The 21,662-nt window shown below is 42.8% G+C and overlaps 2 protein-coding genes across 13 annotated transcripts in view; one reads left to right on the top strand and one right to left on the bottom strand.

The window, feature by feature from the left end:
- DOCK7 (dedicator of cytokinesis 7) overlaps nt 1–7,385 on the top strand; it is a 99,365-nt gene extending 91,980 nt beyond the window's left edge. For all 12 annotated transcript variants that reach the window (XM_050307554.1, XM_050307553.1, XM_050307549.1 and 9 more), the window contains 4 exons: nt 460–603; nt 1,441–1,547; nt 2,140–2,307; nt 3,606–7,385. In XM_050307554.1, the coding sequence (XP_050163511.1) occupies nt 460–603; nt 1,441–1,547; nt 2,140–2,307; nt 3,606–3,648 (462 nt within the window). In that variant the 3' untranslated portion in view covers nt 3,649–7,385. The remainder of the gene's footprint in view (nt 1–459; nt 604–1,440; nt 1,548–2,139; nt 2,308–3,605) is intronic.
- USP1 (ubiquitin specific peptidase 1) lies at nt 6,834–19,077 on the bottom strand. The gene is made up of 9 exons (XM_050307555.1): nt 18,975–19,077; nt 18,584–18,771; nt 17,179–17,302; nt 16,735–16,842; nt 16,050–16,210; nt 14,712–15,424; nt 13,460–13,630; nt 12,181–12,382; nt 6,834–8,431 (listed from the first exon to the last, which is right to left on the bottom strand). The coding sequence occupies exons 2-9, from the start codon at nt 18,742–18,744 to the stop codon at nt 7,711–7,713; spliced, it is 2,361 nt and encodes a 786-aa protein (XP_050163512.1). The 5' UTR covers nt 18,745–18,771; nt 18,975–19,077; the 3' UTR covers nt 6,834–7,710.
- Nucleotides 19,078–21,662: the final 2,585 nt, after the last annotated feature.

Below are 21,662 nucleotides of genomic sequence, written 5' to 3'. Positions count from 1 at the left end.
TTCTGCTTGATCAACGTGCCCTTTGCTCTGTGTTGCAGCTCACCTGCATGGCCCCAACAGCCCTGAGCCAGTGGGGCCCTGGTCTTTGTAGAGAGATTTATCCATAGCTGAGTTAATTTTCCAAGGGTGGACAAGATCAGATGTGATCACTGGGGCACAATGAATGATACTTAGGGACTGTCAATGCTGTAACTGCTGGCTGCAGTCACCCAGAGAGACACAAGTGCCACTTAAAAGATTCTCAGAAAGCTCTTGAGTACCCAGAAACACATTTAAAAATCAAACTTGGTCTTGATGTTCCTGAACCAAGACTGAGACGATCTGTTTCTGCATTCCTGCTGCTCAGAGTGTCCTCCCGCACTTGTGGCACCCCACAGTGCCCTGGGTGTTTCTGAAGGGCTGTGCCTGGTTGCCAGTCTCAGCCATAACAAACATCCTCTATTCTGGACACTTCCTCAGATCATTTTGACCCCCATTGAAGTTGCCATCGAGGACATGCAGAAGAAAACACAGGAATTGGCTTTTGCCACCCACCAAGACCCTGCAGACCCAAAGATGCTGCAGATGGTGCTTCAGGGATCAGTAGGTACCACAGTGAATCAGGTGAGGATCACTCTGCAAGCTGGACACTCTGGGATAGTACATACTACTCTGTGCCATGCTCGTGCCTTATTTCTGAATTATCTTGGAATTTTTTCCCCACTTACTCTATGGGATGTGTTTTAGGTCACTGGTAGGTCTAGAACAGCTGGTCTCAGTGATTTTGCCACTTGAGTAGGAGTCCTGAAAATGTTGAAGGTGGCTGGGAAGAGACATCTTTCCCTCAGTTGCAGGCCCCATCCTTGCACTCACAGTTCTTTTTGCCTGCTTCTCCTCCTTCCCTATTTTATTGCTTTCCCTTTGGATAGCCAGGCTCTGGTCGGTGAAAGCAGTTTTGTGTCCGGTTGTGGGTTTTGAACAAAATGGAAAGCAAAACTAATGAGTGAACAGAGAAAAAGTGAGGAAAAACTGAGGGAATGTGAGTAAAGCACAATGCACAAACTGGGAAAAAACCACGTGGAATTCTGAGTTCTGGATTGAGTTTGCAGTGCTGGCAAACACTTCTGGGGCTCCATCTGCATTGTTTAAACTTTGCCTTAGCTGTGAGTTGAGCAAACTTTGTCAGGAGTCCTTATAAAGGAAAACAACTGGAGAACATGTGCAGTTTCTCACACTGTTTTCCAAAAGCAGAGTTTTATTTAGAACAAAGAAAGGCCTAAAAGAGATTCAGTTGTGATGTTTGGTGGTTTACGCCAGATTTACCAGCTGCAGTTCTTCAAGATGCCTTTCTGTAAGGAAATGCTCTGTTTTATGGATGTTTCTACGTGCATGATCTTTCCCCTGTGATTGGATACAACGGACAGTTCTGAGAAACTCACCTTTTCTCTTCTGCTCCTACAGGGACCATTAGAAGTTGCACAAGTTTTCTTGTCTGAAATACCCAACGATCCAAAGCTCTTCAGACATCACAACAAACTCCGGCTCTGTTTCAAAGACTTCACAAAAAGGTATGGAATGTGCTTCTCAAACCACCTGCAAACTGCAGACTGAGTACAGCATTTTTTACAAGCACTCAGAAATGTAAAAAAAACCCCAAACAATTGAAATAAAAATGTTCCAAGCAAATAGATCCAGTGGCAATGCAGAATAAATGGCACTGCTGATACAGTTCCTTTCATACCCTTTATTTAAATTACACTTTTGCAAGCAGAAGAATTCCTGATGAACATCCCTGCCTGCTACTTATTAATCTTCCCTGATTCTATCCATCTCTAAATCCTCTGGGACTGGAAGTGGCTTTGTGAAGATCAGCTTTTCATTTCTCCTCAGAGAGGATAAACATAACTGGAGAGCAAATTACAATATAAAAGGAGTTGTCACTCTGGAAGTGAAATGGAAATTGGAAATATGACACCCTCTCCTTCCCCCGTGGACACCAGGAGGTTTAGCTGAGTGTTTATCACCCAAAAGACAAGATAGAAAAGGATTTTATGTCATCCCAGGGGAACAGAATGGATTTTTTTGTACTATTAGATTAACAAATCTGCAGCAAACAGGTCCTTATAGCTGTGCCCAGGTTTCACAGGGTTTGTTTCCCAGGTGTGAAGATGCTCTGCGCAAGAACAAGAGCCTGATCGGGCCAGACCAGAAGGAATATCAGCGGGAGCTGGAGCGGAATTACCACCGGCTAAAGGAGGCCCTGCAGCCCCTCATAAACAGGAAGATCCCCCAGCTGTACAAGGCAGTGCTGCCAGTCACGTGCCACAGGTGGGTGTTTGATTTTCCCCTCTCAGCAGGGATAAGGAGAGTCGAAAACCAGGGATTGGGGTGTCTGATCTTCCCAGTGAACCTGCAAGCATCTCTTTGGTTTCTACTGTGGCTCTTTTGGCTGAGTCCATCCCTGCCCCTCTGTCCTGCCTGAGAGCACATCCCCTTCCCAGCAGCTCTGGTAGGTGGTGTTTGCAATGTTCCTTTTGCTCCTCAGCTGTGACAGGTTTTTTTTTTGGTTTCCATCCTGCATCCCATTCTTCTTAGATGCAAAACCCCCCTCACTGTGGCAGAACTTTAACACTGGTTTATTCCCAGTGAAACTGGGATGAGGTGCTCCAGGGGCAGGCAGGGTGGGAAAATAGTTGGTGTCTTCCATGCTGGAAGGCCGGGAAGGTGAAGTCTGGGCTTTTTGTTTGTCTGCAGTGAGTCACAACATAAAACCCCACTGGGAATCACAGGATCATAGAGGGGTTTGGGTTGGAAGGAACCTTAAAGCTCATCCAGTTCCACCCCTTGCCATGGTCAGGGGCACCTTGCATTGGCCCAGGTTGCTCCAAGATCCATCTTACCTGGCCTTGGACACTTCCAGGGATGGGGAATCCACAACGTCCCTGAGCAGATCAGAGGATGAGGCAGGTCATGGATATATCAAGCAGGTCAAAGCCCGTAGCAGAAATGTGGCCTTCCCTCTCTGTCCAGGTTTGGGATGTTTTAATCTCTCCCCAGATCATGCACTACTATCCTAGCTGCTCTCTGGAGGCAGTTTTCACCAGCTGGGAGTGGTGGGAATACCAGTTCTTCCCTCCCTACCCAGCTGGGAACTTCAGAAGCACTTTTGGCTTGGTAATTATCTAATCTTGTGAAATTCAGCCTGTGCAGGGAACCTAATACAGGTATGATATAGAGTATCATGGAACAGAGAATCATGGAATGATAGAGAATCATGGAATATCCTGAGTTGGAAAGGACCCACAAAGACCTTCTAGTCCCACACCAGCTATTCCTGGCAAATTGCACTTATATCTGTATTTGAAAGACTTAAAAAAGATTTCAGTAGGGCAGGTGGTTTGTGCTGCTTCCCTTGTGTACACATGAATTAAACTTTCTGTCACTTTTCTGGGTGGTTGGATGGTCCCAGATCCAAACCCAAACACAATTCACTGGAAAAGCAATGAGTTAATGCCAGTGGAATTAATTTTTGTAGAAAATACTGAAGTACAGAGTCATTCATCTGATGAGGCTTCTTATTTCACCATGGAAAATCTGAGCTCATCATTGTATTTTCTCTCCCTCAGAGACTCCTTCAGCAGGATGAGCCTTCGCAAAATGGAAATCTAAACGAGTTAAAAACCAAAATAAAAAAAAAAAGCACTTAAAAATTAAGGTTTTGAAAAGACAAAGAGCCTTGTTATCAGCGCTGGGAATCAAAGAAGTTTTACTGTGAAATAAAACTTGGACTTCATCCTGGACATCCCACACACCTCTTCCTCCATCAAAGTGTTCAGTGGCCAAAAATCATTATGAATTGTCAAATGTAGACTTAACAATGTTTGGAAAAAAAAAAATCATGGCAGTGGTATCCAGAGTATTGGTGATGAGCTGTAAACTTACCTGTTTTTTAAGGCATTTTTATGACTCAAAGGTACACTAAACGCATTTACCTTTATTTATAGCATTACCTAATGTTAAATTTATTTACTTTTAGTTCCTATATTTAATTTATATTAGGACCATACGCAAATGCATTTTGGAAGTTTTTAATGTAGTGATGATGGTTATTTTGATGGTACTATTAAATATGTGAATGTTTACACTTTAATTCCCTGTGCATTGGACTTCAGAGCTCACCATCCCTGGGGAAAAGGTTCAGAGAAAGGTAAGTCTTACGGCATCACTTGTTAACCAAGTGGTCATTTTTTATTATCCCAGTCCTTTTTCTTTGGTAACTTTGCTTCAAAGAAAAATAATTCCATCTGTAGCCGGCAGAAGGCTGGATGGAGGCACATGTTGGTACCACTTCACCTCCTCCAGTACCATGAGGTGGAGTTCCAGCTTGATTTCTGTGTGTACATGGTCATTTCCACCAGCTGGGAAGTCCAGACATCTCACCACTTGGAATTAGCAGTGTCCATGCAACCAAACTGCTTTTTTTGTTCCTTTTTTAATTTAAAACCTAATTTCTTGGGAAAAAAAGAACATAAAATGATATCACAGTTAAAAGCGTACATAAAAAGCATTCTTTGCATTGCTGGTAATGTAAAGACGACGTGTTTTACAGCAGTGATTTTTGGGGTCTAACACAGCACTTGGAGGAAGCAGCAGATTTGGAGCTGAGTATACAACTCCTAAATCTGGTCCTTTATATTTTTCTCTCTGTGTTGAACAGTCCCTTGGAAGAGGTGGTATGTGATTCAACACAAGCTTATTTTCTCTATATAAATACCTAAATGTGCATCTATGTACATGAATACACACAAAAACTGAATTTGATAAACATACTCTTTATATATATATATATATAAAATAGAAGGAAAAATGGGTTTATACATGAAGTGCACACCTTCCTGCAGCAGCAGTGAGGGTTTAGGTGGGATCTTTGTTGTCCTCAATACTTAGTTCAGGTTGTTGGAAGTGCTGTGGCCAAGGGGTGCCTTGGGAAGGGACAGTTCTGCTGATTTTCCCTCCTCCCAGAGGCTTTTATTCCAACAGCTTCACAGTGGTGGTGTTTTGGGGAGTGTTGTGTCAATTTTTGACCGTTTCCCTTGAATATGAATAATCCTGAACTGGTTCTGTTGTCATGGAATGTAATACAGAAAAACTCTGACCTTTTAAGGGATATTTAAAGTCTGGGGGTGTTGACAAGGTTATGGAAGCATCAGAGGAGTCAGGGACTCTCATAATGGAAAATATTAAGGAAGGAGGGAGTGGCTTTGCAAGACATTTACAGGAAGAGGCATTGAAAATATTTACACAGTGAAAAAGGGGGAATAAATCCAAATAAGCCTGAAAGAACGAAACTTTAATTTACAGCAGTCCTACTCCAGGAGAGTTACATGACTTACTGCAGCAAGTGGCAAGTTCAGGAGGGTGGCAAGTGGTGCTCAAGTAAATCTCAAAAAAACCCCACCCCCTGCTCCCTTTTCTCCCTGTGCCAGAGGAGTGTTTTTCATTCAGAATCTTTCTGTTCAGCTGCCACAAAGAATCTTCTCCCAAGCTTTATGCTATGATGGAAGGCACCTGGATCTTCCTCACATTTTGTTGAATATAATGGCATTTTGTTTCCTTGGAAGCACTCCTGATTCTGCAGTTGAATGAAAAAGATAATTCTCGGGTCAAGTGTGGAAAAATAAACTTTCATTTGCAGGCTGAAATTCAGCAAACCTTAAAAAATTGCATTCTGTAATAGGATGGTGCTGCCCTTGCAAGGTAAGATCACTGTTATTTTTTTAATGTAGCTATTTCTTGGTTTAGACTCTGAAATTATTTATTATGATGCAATGCTTTGGAAAACGTTGTAAGTGCATTTGTCATTCCAGCTTTTTTATCTAGGATATGCTGCAAAGTCAAGGCCTGTACAACAATCAGACATTGTACAGACACTAACATGGAAAATACACTAAAGATACTTTTCCTGAGTTACCTCAAGTGTTCACACAACATTACAATAAAAGGTTGTAAAAATTAAGTATTGCAGAATTAACTAGGTAGAGGGTTTTAGGGCTTTTCCTGTAAATAAATTAATTTGTATTATAATAATAATAATAATGGCCAGTCTTCGCGAGCAAAGATCTGGGGAAGGTCTTTACACCTTCCAGCCTGCACATTGGATTTTTTAGGTGAGACACAGTGTGCGCGGAACTGAGCCCACCCTTTAATCCTAAGGTTCATCTGCCGGGGCCAAGCGAGCTTGGACGGTGGCAGCGAGGTCCTTAGGACGTAGGTGGGTTGCCTTTAAGGGCTAACGAGCCCCACCTGCGCGGGAGTGGCCCTGACCGGGAATCGAACCCGGGTCTCCGCGGTGATAGCGCGGCGCCTTTACCGCTAGACCACCAGGGGCTCCAATTTGTATTAGAAAAAGGTAAATATATCCAGTAAACCAGGGCATACTCACATCCTGGGTATCTTCCCTTGTCTCTCTGCAATCTTCATGTCATTCCACCCATCCCATGACAAATACTCACCTTGCTTTGTGTCATAGTGATTAAGACTCTGTCAGTTTATAGGATTCACCTTAAATTGTCTAACAGACAGTTTGGGATTTTCATCCCAAATAATGTTTAGTGCAAACATTTTTGGTTTTGCAATAAGTATCTGTTTACCCTGAACCTCACACCTCTGGTCATCAAATGCCTTCAAATTAGGATCTACTGTACAAGAAACAGTTAAAAAAACCCCCACAGAATGTTATTTTTAAAACCTTCCATTTCTTTAAGACAGTTTACCCCCTTTTTATAACTGTTCCCAAATCACTTCCTCTTTGTTTTTCCCCTTCCAACACAAGAGTCTGATCTGGTTGTCTCAGATGAGTATCATAAGTTTTTTATTTCATATATACATTCTTAACAAAGCATCAAAGCCAAATGCTTTCATTTTCCTATTTTGCAGTGAGCTCAGGTACAAATTCACTGTTAAAAGGTCACCACTAAGTTCCAAACTCACCCAGACATATATGCAGATCAGAGGGCTCCACTCTTCAAAGTACAAAATTATTTTAATTACACTACACTCTGCCCCTGTGTTGAAATATTAATCACACCTATTTACACTTTGCCCTTTAACACCTATGCAACAAGATGCAAATTAGGCCAGTCAAGCATTTCTATGAAGTTCAGGTCCCTCCAATGCACTAAACAAGGTTCCAAGACCCTTTTCCTTGTGCTCTGAGTTGCACAAAGCAGGAAGGAAAAGGATCAGGAGAATAAACCACATCAATTACCCAAAGACTAAATATGAAGTGTTACTTCCCAAGTTACAAAAATACACAACTTCTGGTGAAATTTGCTAGTTAATATACATTTACTCCAGGGTATGAATACAAATAAATTTTATTTAAAAAAAAAAAAAAAAAAGAAAAAGCTAATAATACAATAGGCATGTCTGAGACCTAGAGCTGCAGTAAAACCACTATTGGTGCTGTAGGCTTTGTTTAGGATCTATACAAACTGGTATTTCTAAAAGGTTGTAGCACTATTCTCCAGCAGAAAAGTTAAGGTGTGAGTCAAGTTCCATGTCGTGTTTTGTTAAGTCAAGTTGAGCCACTTTACACTGAAGAAAAAGACCAAAAACATGAAGAATCAGTAGCTTCAAAAAACAAAACAGCCGTTTCTTCCAGGTAGTTTGGATGCAAATCAGACCAAGAGGTGTATGCAAATCCCGAATATTTACAGTCAAAGTACAGTATCACTCTACAATTTTCTTATAAAACAGTAGGTAAGGAGTCGATGTAGATGACGATGTCGGAGAAAGAGAATTCAGAAAGTCCTTTTCTTCTGTGACCTTCACTTCGGAGTCATCAAAGAGCAGCCACTTGCCCTCGTACTCCTTGAGGCTCTGGAGCACATACAGAGCCTTGTTTTCCAGCCCGCTGGCTCCCACCCCGTTGGCCTCGCTGTGCTCCGCGCTCTGCTCGGTGCTCCCTGCACTGCGCTCGGGGCTCCTGCTCTCCGTGACCACACTGAGGAACTTCTCGGGGTTGGCTGGTTTGTTGGGGTACAGGTCACAGTCAGACTTGCTCTTCTGCCCCCCGAGCAGTCCCACAGCTTCCATGTTCTTCTTGCTAAGGACCTTGCCCAGCTGGGTGGCGCCGTTGACCCTGAAGGAGACCTCGCCGTCGTCGTCGCTCACAGCTCTGGCCTCCTCCTCGTTGAGCGGCTCCGGTTTGAGCACGGCGTACGTGGGGTTGGCCATGAAGGTGCCCCTGTCCAGCTCCAGGCTGCTGAGATCCGTGATCTTGACCGAGGCCGTGTAGTGTCCGCTGCTGATGGTGATGCCGCTGTGCATGACCACGGCAAATAATCCATAGGTGTCATTGGTGGGCCTGGTGCTCCACTCCTCCAGCGACAGCTTGAGCGGCGTCAGCAGCGGAGTGTTGATCTTGGACAGGCCCCCGTAGCAGTCAAACCTTCACAAGGGAGACACAAGTTAAACTCTTTCCCAGTAAACACCACTTTAGGTCTGTAGGCCCATCTGTTGTTTTCCACAAGTGATCAGGAGAAGTTTCTCCCTTCTCACTTTGGATCACCAACATCTGTTCCCAGCATCCTGGTCAGTAAAGGCACTTTTATGACTGTATAATGGTAAATTTTACAGCCTAGGAACTGTAAATTTTAACAATTTCAGAGACTCCTTTTTTCTAAAGTATCAACTAAATTAATTTTTAAATAGTGATGATAAAAATAATTAGGCTAATTGTTATCATTCCTGATTCTGTCCATGCACAAACACCTGCACTCCTCCCCAGACACCACTCTGCTTAAAAAGCGAAACAAAAACCTCAACAGCCAAGGCTGAAATAAGGAGGGTTGGGTTTTTTTCCCCTCCTGAAAGAGTCATTTGCTAAATAAAGAAATACAAATCTATTTTACTTTTAAGTAGCTTCAGAATCACTTAGAAAATCTGAGTGGTTTTTCTCAGATGCCCTCAGTGCACTGCCCCTGGTGTGCACCTAGTGACAACCAACAGTTGCTGCCAGGGATTCCTCATTACCTGTCCTATGGTGGTCCATTTTTTCCAAGCAATTCTCTGGCTGATTTACTTGGAAAAGCATTTGGTATTCCAGAAATACTCAGCATTTTGTTCATAGTGCACAAATTTACCATGAGAAAAGTTTAAGTCCTTTCATCCTTACAAGGATCTTCTACAGTTTGAAAAAAACCCCACATTACTGAATTATTCTGATCTTGATGAGTAACATATTGCATCAGCACAAATTAATTAACCTCTTTATTTAGTGACTGGTTGTGATGTCCTAATAGATTCCAGTGATGATTCACTTCTTGCTCAACTTTCAGGGTGTTGTAGGGAAAAATCCAGGGGAATACAGGCAAGCCCTGTAAACTGAGGTCCCAAAGACCTCACTGCTATTATCCTAAGAAAAACCATCTCGAATCCAAGGAAAGTGTAGCTATGGCATAACTGCAGTAACAGACTCTTGTTTTCCTGGGTTTAGTTTTGATTCTACTTCTCATCATTTCACTCGTGTTCACAGCCATAAACCCTGATAAACACATTTACACACACACAGATACTCAGTCAGTCACTCTCATTAACTGAAATCTCACTTTAGACCTAAGCTTAACATAAACATTTGACTCCACCAAAAGGAACACAAAGAGCATATAATCAGAAATAATAAAACTTAAATCTTCTGAAAATCCCTACTGTTAGTAGCCAGAAATAGAGATATGCAGAAGAAAGTCAAGGAACAGAGAAACTGCTTGCTGATACTCCAGATCAGAAATCCAGTTCCACTCAAGCACACTGGGACAATCATACACAGAGCAGTAAAAAGCAGGCTTTGCCTTTCTTCTGAATGAGATCCAGCATTAAAGACTTGGAGAGGAGGAAAGAAGTAAGAGAGGAAATCTTTTCCTATTAGCTTTTTGTTCTTCTTAAAGATAAGAATCTTAAGACAGAAAAATTGCATGCCAAGTACCCTGCCTGCTCTGACTGATGCACTTCACACAGAGCAAACCTGACTTCTGCAGCTACATCTTTTGAGGCTATAAATTAACTTTACCCACTGTACTCCATTTCACAAAACAAAAAGCTGATTTTCTCACCAACTGCTAAGCTTCTATAGTGGAAATGCTTAATTACATATTACCAGTTACACACTTCTCCTTAAGAGCTTTGCAGCCTGAGCACACGTGGCCTATGATTTCCCCCCACACACACACTTGCCAAAGAGAATTACTCATCCCCAGGCAAGTAGATTTTCACACTGGTTGCTTTATTTTAAAACAAACACTTTGCAAACCAGCATCTAGGAAACATGAATAAAGCTCCTATTAACTGCAAATATTTACATTACCCTTCATTTCTCTTCATTTATTTACAACTCAGTCATCAGAGAACTCAGTAGAGCACAACTGAGCAGGCAACATTTCCAAATTTTTATGGGAGCTAAGGGAAGGTGGATGAAGATGCTTAGCTTAAAAATTTAAGTAAGTTTGAAGACAGTAAAACAGTTTGTTACCACTTTTAGCAATGACATGGTTTTGTCCAAGATAAAACATTCAAGTCAAAAACCGGGGAACTCTTCTAAACAGTTTCAGCTTCATCACTGACTCCAGTTGTACACTGATTTTTCCACTCTGACTTCCTTAATCTCTGGTTGCCAGCCCTTGGCAGAAAATGTCTGGCATGACTGAGGACACGGGAGGAAAAGCACAACAGACTGGATTTTCACTCTGACCTGGATATTGGTCTGAGTATTTTGGAGCAAGGACCTGAAGGTTGCCAGGACAGAAGAAGAGGTGAGTGGCTCAGGAGATGGCTGTTTAACCTGAAAGTGCTTCCCTAAGGAAACAAAAACATAGGAAATAGAGGAGCAAATGGAAGATAATATTCAGGTTTCCTTTCAGGTGGTATTTTTTCAATAGCCTATAAACATACCAGGATGCCATCCCACATCAAGTGCTACTCAACAATACAAGGGGATTTTTAAGTGTGCAACTTTGAGTCAATATATATTAAGTCAATATTTAAGTCAAATATTATGGACATCAATGAAAAGACAATTTTGTGTATTATGATCCTGGACTTGTATGAAAAGACATTGCAGAGACAGAGGAAGTTTCCTTTCTATTTTGTCAGAAACCTGGATATTCCTAAAAAAAAAAATACTACAAATGGGTAGAGTGAGAAATGCACCTTTAACAAATCGTAGCAAACTACCTGTAAAAAGGTAACAATACCATCCTCAGCACTGGATGTTACAAATCTTAAACTGACCACAGATACCAGCACTTGCTTAGAGAGCACCCTCTGACAAATCATCTGACAACTTAGATGTGGTACTTTTATCTAAAATATTGGTGACACAAATATTATAAACTAAGTTTTCCTCCCATCCCAGAGAAAATCCCTAAATTCTCAAGTATGAAAAAAACCAAACAAAACCACTCACAACTGCTTTCAAAACATAAGAATTACTACAATTCTAACATCAAACACTGATTGCTCAGTAGCTGAACATCAGTGAGGCTGGCATTACTGCATTTTTAAATTAATTGATCAGTTTTTTGGTGTGTTAGCTCTTTAAAATATTTATCTGCCAATTTTTCCACCTGAGATTTTAGTGCTCACATTCAGGTAGAGAGCACTAAAATTTGTATTGTAAAAATTGTAAAAATTTGTACTAAAAGTATTTTTTAAGGAATTGATCAATTTTGGGTAATGACTGTTAGCTCTTTAAAATATTTAACTCCTGATTATTATTCTTCCCCACTTACATTCATTTTTTTAGTACTTACATTCAGGTAGAGACTGGCTGTGATCATAAAATTCAGATTTGTTCTAATTACTTATTCTGTTAAAGTACTTAAAGCTGCCTCTAAACTCAAAAGGACAGGTGATATTTAAAGTAAAGTTTTAAGAAAGAACAGTAAATCAGGCTGTTTTTTAAGAGTATAGTCAAAATATTTTTGTCAAGAAGTCTCCTAAAAGTCAATTTTCCTGCAGGTAATTTCTGCCACTGCTCGTAAGAAGAAAAAGCCTTTATGGAATCAGGGGCTGCATCCCAGCCATTTAAGTTAATTTCAATCTGGAAATCTGCTTTTGGCAAAGTTACAAAGCATTTTCAACTCCTGTGATATGATTTCCCTTCCTCCAGGACACTGTTTCATAACACAGTCAATGCATACTCACTCCAAGCCACTGGCAGCAAAGCACTTCAAGTGAATTGTTATAACTTCGGGCATTTTATCGAATAAAAGGCTGCGCTCGGCTTCCGTGTAGTGATGGCAGTTCTCACAGAAATATTTGTCCTCTCCCACAATCCTTTCCACTGAGGCAAACTGTGAAATTGCCCATTTCAGAGTCTTCGTTTCTGTTTTTGGCTCTGGAGAAACTAGAAAAGAGAATCATTACATTTACATTCACAGATAGGCCAATATTTACATTTCCAAAGCTCCCACCAGAACAACAACAACACAAAACATGTCAAAGACAGGCTCAAAAACAACAACACTGTAAAGAACACTCAGTATGTGTGAAATAGATGTATTTGAATCTTTGGAGCATTTCAGGAAGGGTTGAAAAGATCTCTTTCTTCAAATCTAAGATTTTCCCAAAGCTTGTTTCAGATAACACAGAGTAATTCTGCTGCCACGTCTGGAAACTGGGTCCATGAATTTCACTTATTAGGGCAAACATCCAAAATAACCAGAAAGTTCCCTTTCCCTTCTTACATTTTGCCTCCCCTGCCACCCTCACACTGCTGACAGGATCACCTACACTGACAGCAGCATTTTACACATGAACATTTCCCCACACATTTTACTCTGAGTCCTTCACCAAAATGGGGAGTAAAGGCAGTAAAAGCTGCTCCAAATTAATTCCATGGCAACTAAAATTAATTCCCTTAAAATTCTCCATTTCAAAATTTAGTAGTATAATGCTTACTTTTTAAAATACCTAAACACTATGAACAGATCAATAAAATTTGTGAAAGAGATCAGAGAATTAACATTAACAAAGATAAAACATGCTATTAAGGCAACAACAATCTAAAACACTAAAAAAAAATTTTAGAGTAGTTAAAGCTGGGTTCTCATTCAATTTTGAGGAAAAAGTGCAAATATTTCTTTTAAGAAGAAAAAGCAGAAAAATTCCTTATCCAAGAAGGAAGGGAAGACCTACATCAAAGAAAATACTTATTTATAAGCAGGAAAACATGTACCTAAGTGAAGGACTGTAAGCAGTCCATGCTACGTGTTAAGATTTGGAACAATTTTATTATCTGGATCTGTCAACAGTATCAGCACTGTGTTTCCAAAGTCTAAAGTTAATCAGGACAAGAGATAAGAGCCTCTAATTTTAGTCAGCACAAACAGGAGCCATGTTCCTTGATAACCACAGCACTGTCCTTCCCTGTGGCTGGCTGAGGCAGAAACACCTCACACCCCTTTCTGAGACAATTACTTACTTTCACAACTCTCTTCAGCTTTAGAAAGTTCATCTTCTTGCACTGGAACACTGATGTCCTGAAAATCTTCTCTCCTTTCAGTAAAGCACTCGCACTCCAAACACCTTGTTCTCAGCACTAACTGGCCCTGGAACAGTTTCTCCACCAGTTCAAAGACAGCCAGCTCTGTACCTAGAGAAAGTACAAGTCACATCACTGAGCAAGCTGCACCTTCTTCCAAAGACTATCTTTGGCTATCCGTGAAAAATCACTGTGTTAGAGCCACAGCCTTTTAGGGATCCCACATCAGAATTAAAACTACGTATCACACGCAGTTTTCAGATGATCATCCACTAGTAAGTAAATACGGAGCCTCTGTCTCTTGGTCCTCAAACTTTAATTTCTGTTTTAAGATTGGGTACTTGTTTTATACTTCAAGTGTGGCATTCTGCAATATTTGTCACCAATGCACTGACTTCTTAGTATGGACTATCAGCCTCCTCAAGGAGCGTCACATGTGTGGGTTTGGCTGGTTTCTATTTATTCTCAGTCCTCTCCTCCAATACTTTCTAAATTTGTTGGGCAGTTTTGGTCAAATCTGCTGAAGAAATGCAGATCTCAAAGACTCTGCATTCCTTCAATTTTTTATAAAAATTGGTGGGTGGGTCAGAAAGTTCCAAATTGGTAAGTACTGAATTCATACTGAGCCCCTTCTCTCAGCAGGTACCTTGTTTCATTGACACAAAATCCATACCTCCCAGCTAATTAGAATATGTAATACATCCTGTGTCCTTCCTAGTTCTTGGGAATGTTGGGAATATGGGAGAAAACTTAACAATAGGGAGGGAAGGAGAGAATATTATTTGTAAACTTGGGCACAAAGCCATGGCCAATGGAGTTTAATTCTGTTTGCTCCTGACCATCATCTTCCTTTAAATCTTGAATCCATTTGCTATGTCTATGGATGACAAAAATTAAGTGGTAATACAAACCTGGCAGTGTTCTGCCTTTTTTTTTTATACATATACATTTCAAAATGATTACAGAATGTTAGAGGAATATCTTGAGATCTAAGCTAAACAGGTCAAGTTATAAAAAAAAAAAATTACAAACACATATAAAAATAAATTCCTGTTCCTAAAAATCTTCTTCAATTCCTGAAAATCTAATTTTGTGTTTAGAGCTCTGCAGGCTGTGCAGTCTGAAGACTGACTTCCCACGCATTGCACTTTCTTAATCATACTAATTTTAAGCCCATCACTTGTGTACCAACCTTCCTTTTTTGGTTCTTTTTCAGTTCGCTTTTCATGGTGGTTTTCCACAGGAGATGCTGGTTCATGATATTCTTCTTTACTGTCACCGTTTTCACACTTGGCAGATGACTCTTCGAGCTCACAGTCATATTCTTTCCCTGGGTCTTTGGATCCCAGGTTTGTAGTTAATTTTCCTAGACTATAAAATTTGGACAGAATGCTGGGCTGCTTGCATGAGGATTTTAACCAGTTTAACCTAAGCCGTGACTTCTTCTGTGTGGGCTTTGCGCTCTCGCTGTCCCCAGAGCACTTGGCGATGGCGTCGCTTTGGGTTTCCAACTTTTCCCCCGTCGCTTTCCTCTTTGACCTGGTCTGCCTTTGATTTTCCTCTGCTGCAGTTTGTTCTTTTGACACTTTGGATTTTTTCTTGGCGTTGCCGCCCTCGGCATCACTTTTCCTTTTCCCGTGTCCCTTGAGCAGCTTGTCCTCGGCCGCGTCTCCGTCGTGGCTGCTCGGAGCGGGATCCTCCTCCTCAGCAGCGCTGCCGGTCCCGTTGCTCTCAGGGTTTGGGTTGAGTTTTTCCTCCAATTTAGATGCAGGCTCCTCCGTGGGTAGTTTGTTCAACTCTTCCTTCTTCAGCAGCTGACATGTTTCCTGGATGTTTCCCAGGATACACTGCAGGACTTCCTGGGCATCGTGCTGCAGGTACCCTTCATACATGGGGTTCAGCTCTCTAGGGAAAAGAAACAAGCAGAGCAACGAGGATTAGTTATTCTTTGCTAACTGGGTAACATGATTTGAGATTTAAATTAGGCATTTAGACAGAAAAGTCATGGAAGGTCCTGTCCAGGCCTAGAGAGAAGCCCTCCCTGTCACAGAGCCGTGGGAAAGTTCAGCCTTAGGCATTTAAACACACACTGAATTGCAACCCAGTGGTGCAGCTTCTCAGGTCATCGAGAATCCTTCCCCATCCCTGGAAGTGTTCAAGGCCAGGTTGGATGGAGCTTGGAACAACCTGGGATAGTGAAAGGTGTCCCTGCCCATGGCAGGGGGCAGAACTGGATGATCTTTAAGGTCCCTCCCAACCCAAACCATTCCAAAGTTCTATGACACTTCTGTACCTAAAGCTAAGCACCATTTTAAACCCTCTTCTGCATTTAAATGACATTCTTACAAAGTTAAAATTTACTTCAGGCTTCTGACATCATGGAGATAACAATAAGCACAAAACCTTTACTTTGTACAAGGCCACCCAAAATTCAAGATCATCTGCCTTCCACCAGCCTCTGAAGCTGTGCAATGGGAACAACCTGGAAACGTCAGGAGCAAACCCTGACAATGTTTAGGGTGATTTGTACCTGAGGGTGTTCAGGAGCCTTCGGGGCTGAGTAGCAAGTTCATCTGTGTACTTTTCTGGGTTTAGGAGAAAACTGGCTTGAAGCTGCTCAACGGACAGAATCAAGGAGTGCAAGCTGCAGATGAGCTCATAACTTGCCAGGGGATCTTCTTTACAACTTGCCTGCAATAACAATGTAAAAAGAAAAAAAACACTTGCAGTTTTGTCTGTAACAAGTTAAACTTTTCTCTTCTGCCCTCCCTTAGTTTTCTTAGGGATATTTGACAGGGTTTTTGTGTGCCATGGGAAGCAGGTGAGTTTCAGGCAATATATTGTTCTTTTCGAAGTAGAAAACAAACATAAAAGCCAAATTAGCCATTATTTTAAACACCCAAACCATTCTTGCCCAAATTCCCATTTCCATCCACTCAAAGTAATATATCATAATTATCTTAATGCCAAAAGCATGATGAGGTATCTTCAAATTTCTTCTGTTAAACTTTAAGACTTGGGCTTACAAGTTTACAGACCCTCTGAACACTCATGTTTGAACACAAGTTCAAAACAAATATATCTTTTACTGAAGTAACACCGTAGAAAGCAATGCTGAGAAATTTGTTAAGAACAGAAGAAATGAGTTAGATTTGCACTAAACTCCCTGCATGCAGCCTTACTTACAAAGTAAAGAACATGTGGAGATTTGTTACCTTTTCTGCCTTTTGCTCTCCTTCATCCTTCAAAGATTCTTTCTTCTTTGAAATGATGTTATATAAATGTTTTACTCCAGTTTTAAAACCAGGACAGAAATATAATACCTGAAAGCAACAGTTGAAAACAGGAGAATAACTTGAGTAAGAGGTTACTCCACATAGAAATCCACATTTATGATCCAGCCAGCTCTGCACCTCCCCAGGCTGTGCACAGCACACAAAGATCCAGGATTTTTCACAGCAGGGAGGAGCCCTGAGTATGGAAACTGAAGAATTACCCAATCAGGACAACCTACATTTCCTGCAGCAACATTTTCCCCCCACACTGTAATTAGATTCCCTTCATACTACAGCCAGACATCCATGGAATATCAAACTACAAATCTCACCCACTTGTGCTTAACCATAAAAACCCCTTTTTGAGGTCCCCCTTGCCCTCACCTGCAGGACACTGTTCAGGTAACAGGTGTTCCCCAGGTTGTTCAAGCCCACAAAAGGCAACATGTTGTCTTTCTTCTCACAGCTGACAAGGGAGGGAGGCTGTGCTGCAGGAACAACCTGGTCACTGTGGAACAGAGAAAACAGGGAGTAAAGAGACAGCTTTGGAAAAGGACTCCTTCACCCCCCATCTCAGAGCCAACCGACAGAATTCATCACTAAGATACACAGCTCAAAATCACATCAAAGTGTGTCTGAGAGTGTCTATATTCACTCTAGGCACTCAAACTCCCCAGCTAAAACACCACCCAAAAATAAACAATTTTACAAAACTCAGGCAAATCTGCTGTTAGTCCCAACACATACTTTTCAAGTAATATCAGGAGACCAATTTAAGGAACAACAACAAAAAGAAAGTTCACTTTTAAATATTTTTGTACATTTTCTTTTCATTCCTAAGGTACAAAAACATGTCTAGAACATATTTTCTATCCCTGTGCCCTGTTCCAGAGTCACATAATTTCTGGATACAAAGCAGAAAAGATAAAAATAGACAAACAGAATTAAAATAAACTAATGAACCTGACACATAATATACTAATTATCATTACTATTAATCACTGATATAAGTGATTAATGTACTGTACTGACACAACAGAACCAAATTTTTAAGACTCCAACTATTTCTAACTGACCACAATCAAGCAACATTGCTTTTTCCCACTTAAACCCCCCTATTAGCAAAGAAATGGGTTGATAGATTTGCTCAGGGCTTGAAAAGCCCCAATGAATGACAGGCGGCACCACAACCAATTCATTTCCTTGCAGCAGAAACAGCCTTTAAAATCCAACATCTTTTCATTAAGAATCATCTCACAAAAAGTTACATTTTAATATAAGTAATAATATAAATACCTCAGCAGTAGAGTAACTACTTATATAATTTTAAACAAAGCAACTTCTTGAAGTGATCATAAAGTTTGTGCCAACTGAAGACACCTGCAGTGTGGCAAAGTTGCTCCCTTAAGACAGCTGTAGAAACTGGTTATAGCGATTATTTAGTTTTAAAAGAGAGTCACTTATTCAAGTGATCCCTAAAGTTTGTGCCAACTAAACATCCACAGCGTCACAAACTTATTTTCTTCAAAAAGTTATAAAAAAAAAATCGGTTATTGTGATTACTTTGTTCAGTTTGATTAAGTTGGGTCGGGGGTTAACTAAATTTAAACGCACGTTAATTTAATTTTCAGCGCACGTTAATTCAGCCCTAAGCGCACGTTAATTTAATTTAGCGCGCGCTGCAGCGCACATTTATACACGGACACGAAACGGAGCCGAGCGGAGGACCGAGCATCGCGGGACCGACACAGCATCGCCACAAAACAAACTTCTCCCGCGCGGCACTCACATCTCGGCGCCTCTGAACTCCGCGCCCTTCTGCTCATTTTCCTGCGCCTCGGTAAAATCCAGCGCTCTCTTCGCCTCCTTCTTCTGGAAGAGCTTCAGCGACAGCCTGTTCTTCCTGCCGGGGCTGGCCCTGGCGGTGTCGGCGGGCAGGACGCCGGGCATGGCTGGAGCGGGGCGCGGCGCTCACACCTGGCGCGCACACACACACACACGCGCACACCAGGCGCCATTTACTCGCCGCGGGGGCCCCCCCCGCCGCCCGCCGCCCTGGCTCGGGCCGCCCCCGCGCCCCCGCATGTCCCCCGCGGCCGGCGGGCCCGGGCGGGCGGCGCGGCCGCTGCCCCCTCTCTCCCGTCCCTCCCTCCCCGTCCGTCCGTCCCTCCCTCACTCACCGCTACATCGCGGCCCCGCTCCCGCTCGCCGTTGCCATGGAGACCGCGGGCCGCGCGCCCGCAAACTTGGCGCGTTTTTTTCCGCGCGCCCGCGAGGACCCCCTCCCCGCCCCCAGCGGGCGCCCCGCGCGCGCCCCGCCTCGAGCCGCACGCCCTCCCCCGCACCAACCGCCCCCCCCGCGCCGCCCGCCCCGCGGGAACGCCGGAGAGGGAGCGCGCCGCGGGGCAAGCGCAGCAGCGAAGAGCCACGCGGAGCGGCGGAGGGGGGCGCGCAGGGAGCTGGCGGTGACACCGGAGGCGCCTCGGTGGCAGCGCGTCGCCAGCAGCGGCGCGGCAGGCCCGCCGCCGCATCAGGCAGCGCGGCGAACAGCCCGCCGGGGGTCCTGGCTGAGCGCGCGCGGGCGCTGGTAACGGCCCGGCCAAAGGGCTGTCGGGCTCGGGCTGTACCATTGCGAGGGGACAGCCAGGCCCCCACCCCCGCCCGCGCGCCGTGGATCGGTCCCGCTCTGGCCACGCCTCCCAGTCCGGCTCAGCCAATCAGAGGCCGCGGCTCCGCCCGCCCTGAGGGCCCTTGGGCTGGTCCCGGCCCAGCCCCGCATGGCGGCCCCGCGGCCCTCTCGTGAGGGGCTGTCCCGCGCTTTGCGCGGCCGTAAATCAAGCGTTTCACTGTAGTCCCCGTCAGATCCCAGCTAAAAAGGCTTTACCAGCACAGCTGTGGAGAGGGCAATAAATAATAGTTATCACCGAAGCTGATAAGGCAGCAAAGATGCTGGGACAGATCACTACACTCAAAAAAAGATGGAATGTGGGAAAATGCTATAGATTAGTCCATTCTGCTCTTTAACCCTGGCCCCTCCAGGACCAGTTTATACATTGCTGACAGAAAACATAAATTCTGTGAGTGACTCAGTCTGAGGATGGTCAGGAGTCAGTGTGTTTGTAGCTCCACATCCATCACAGACAGATCCATCACACTCTTTAGAAAAAAGGCCCCTTTCTACCTAAGACTTTTTTCTATTTTTTTTTTTAACCTGTTTTAACTATATAATTTGTTTTCAAGAAAAAACCTATGACAGTCAAACTAATGCAAGGGGGTAAAACACATTTTTTTATCTGTGGATCAAAGTAAGAGCCAGTCCTGTGCTTAAAGACAACTGTGCTTTCATTTATTTTAAGAAAAAACAGTGAAATGGTTTAAATCTACTGTCAGTCTTGCATCCAGGCAACTGTCTGTGGGACACACAATAGTCCTGTTTACATGAAAGGCCCCAGTAGTTTGTTTTGGTTTTACTTGCTGTGAATTAACAAGGTCTTGTCTTTACATATTTGGTGGCTTCAGTATTTCACAAATTCATCTGGCTCTGAAAATTGCTCTTTTATTTACCTCATGAAAGGGCTTGGATTTCTCACATCTCTCCTTGCCACGCACAAGAACAATCCAAGTCCAACTATGATGCTCTGTGATTTCATATCGCCCCAAAAGGTCCGGAATCTTAAAGATTCATCTTTTTATCTTGAGAATAAGGAACTCCATGTGCCAGTCACACTTTTTAAGCACTGCTGTTAATTTTTTAAGCCTCTGAAGCTAAACCACAGTCGTTTATTCCACCAGAAAACTGTTATAAAATGTTTTTAAGTTATTCACATAAGATATTTTATAGGATTAGTTTCATAACTGACTTCGAACCATGCCCAGACCTAGGCCTTGGGGGGAGTTACCCCAAATTTGAGCTCTCCAAAGCTGAAGTTCCCCAGGACAAACCCCTGCTGCTTCCCCCCAGCGTGGCACTGTGCTGCCTACTGAGTACTAAAGCAAACTAAACCACCACGAAATCACACACTTTTTTGCAATCTTGCACTTTTTAGATGTTTTTTACACTGCTTCATGAATTCATTACATATAGGTCACATTCATATGAATTATGGCAGGAATTATGTCTCTTCCAACAGTCATAGACATGCTCACTGCACTTGTTTTGCTTTCATTTACAAATAGAATTTCACCAAATTGTGGGTGAAATATCCACAAATCCATCACCCAAGAACCAAGGTTCAGATTCCCAAGGTATATATTGACCTAAAGATCTATTTCCTTGGCCTGTGGGATCTCCAGAGCTACTGCATTCCCACTCAAAGTCGCTGGATTTCCAAACAGGAGCTCTGTGATATGAACTTTAGCTCCACTTAGCAAACATTGCCTGAAGTCACTGCAGTTAATAGACACTCAGGACTACAGAGGTTCTTTTGTATGACACAACAAGAGCCTTATCCAGGTGGGTGGTGCCCAGAAGTCATGGAACTGCTTGGTTGATTAATAATGTTTCATTAAGTCTGTTACACTGCTGGTTTGAGTCATCAGCTGAGGAGTCACTTCACTGGGAGCTGGAAGGCGCTGGACAATGAAACTCGTGGTTGTAAGGAAAGAGGGTGAAATCTCTGAGTGTTTGGACCTTGAATCAGTAACAGACTGGAATAAACTCCGAGGGCAGGGGTCCGGTTGCTCCAGGTTTCCTGAGTGTGATACAAAAGCACGTTCACACAGATCTCGAGTCCAGTGCCACAACCAAGGCTGTTCATCTCAATAAAAGTGTGCCCTGTCCAGTGTGTGGTTTGCCATCTGCTTTAACAAACATGAGAAAAGACTATTTATATCCAAGGATTTCACCGCCTGAGGGTCTAATTCTGCAT

The sequence above is a fragment of the Myiozetetes cayanensis genome, unplaced genomic scaffold (genome assembly GCF_022539395.1).
Source record: "Myiozetetes cayanensis isolate MyiCay16 unplaced genomic scaffold, myiCay2020 scf12, whole genome shotgun sequence".
In the NCBI taxonomy this organism is placed as follows: domain Eukaryota; kingdom Metazoa; phylum Chordata; class Aves; order Passeriformes; family Tyrannidae; genus Myiozetetes; species Myiozetetes cayanensis.
Note: the sequence above shows the minus strand (reverse complement) of the source record. Positions and strands in the feature narration are given on the sequence as shown.

Excerpts from the sequence above, each read along its gene's own strand:
- USP1 (XM_050307555.1), bottom strand. The coding sequence starts at position 18,744 with ATGCCCGGCGTCCTGCCCGCCGACACCGCCAGGGCCAGCCCCGGCAGG. Across the intron at positions 15,425-16,049 it reads AGGCTCCTGAACACCCTCAG|AGAGCTGAACCCCATGTATG; the intron begins GTACAAATCACC and ends TCTTTTCCCTAG. Across the intron at positions 8,432-12,180 it reads TTTGCTGCCAGTGGCTTGGA|GTTTGACTGCTACGGGGGCC; the intron begins GTGAGTATGCAT and ends TCCCTTGTGAAG.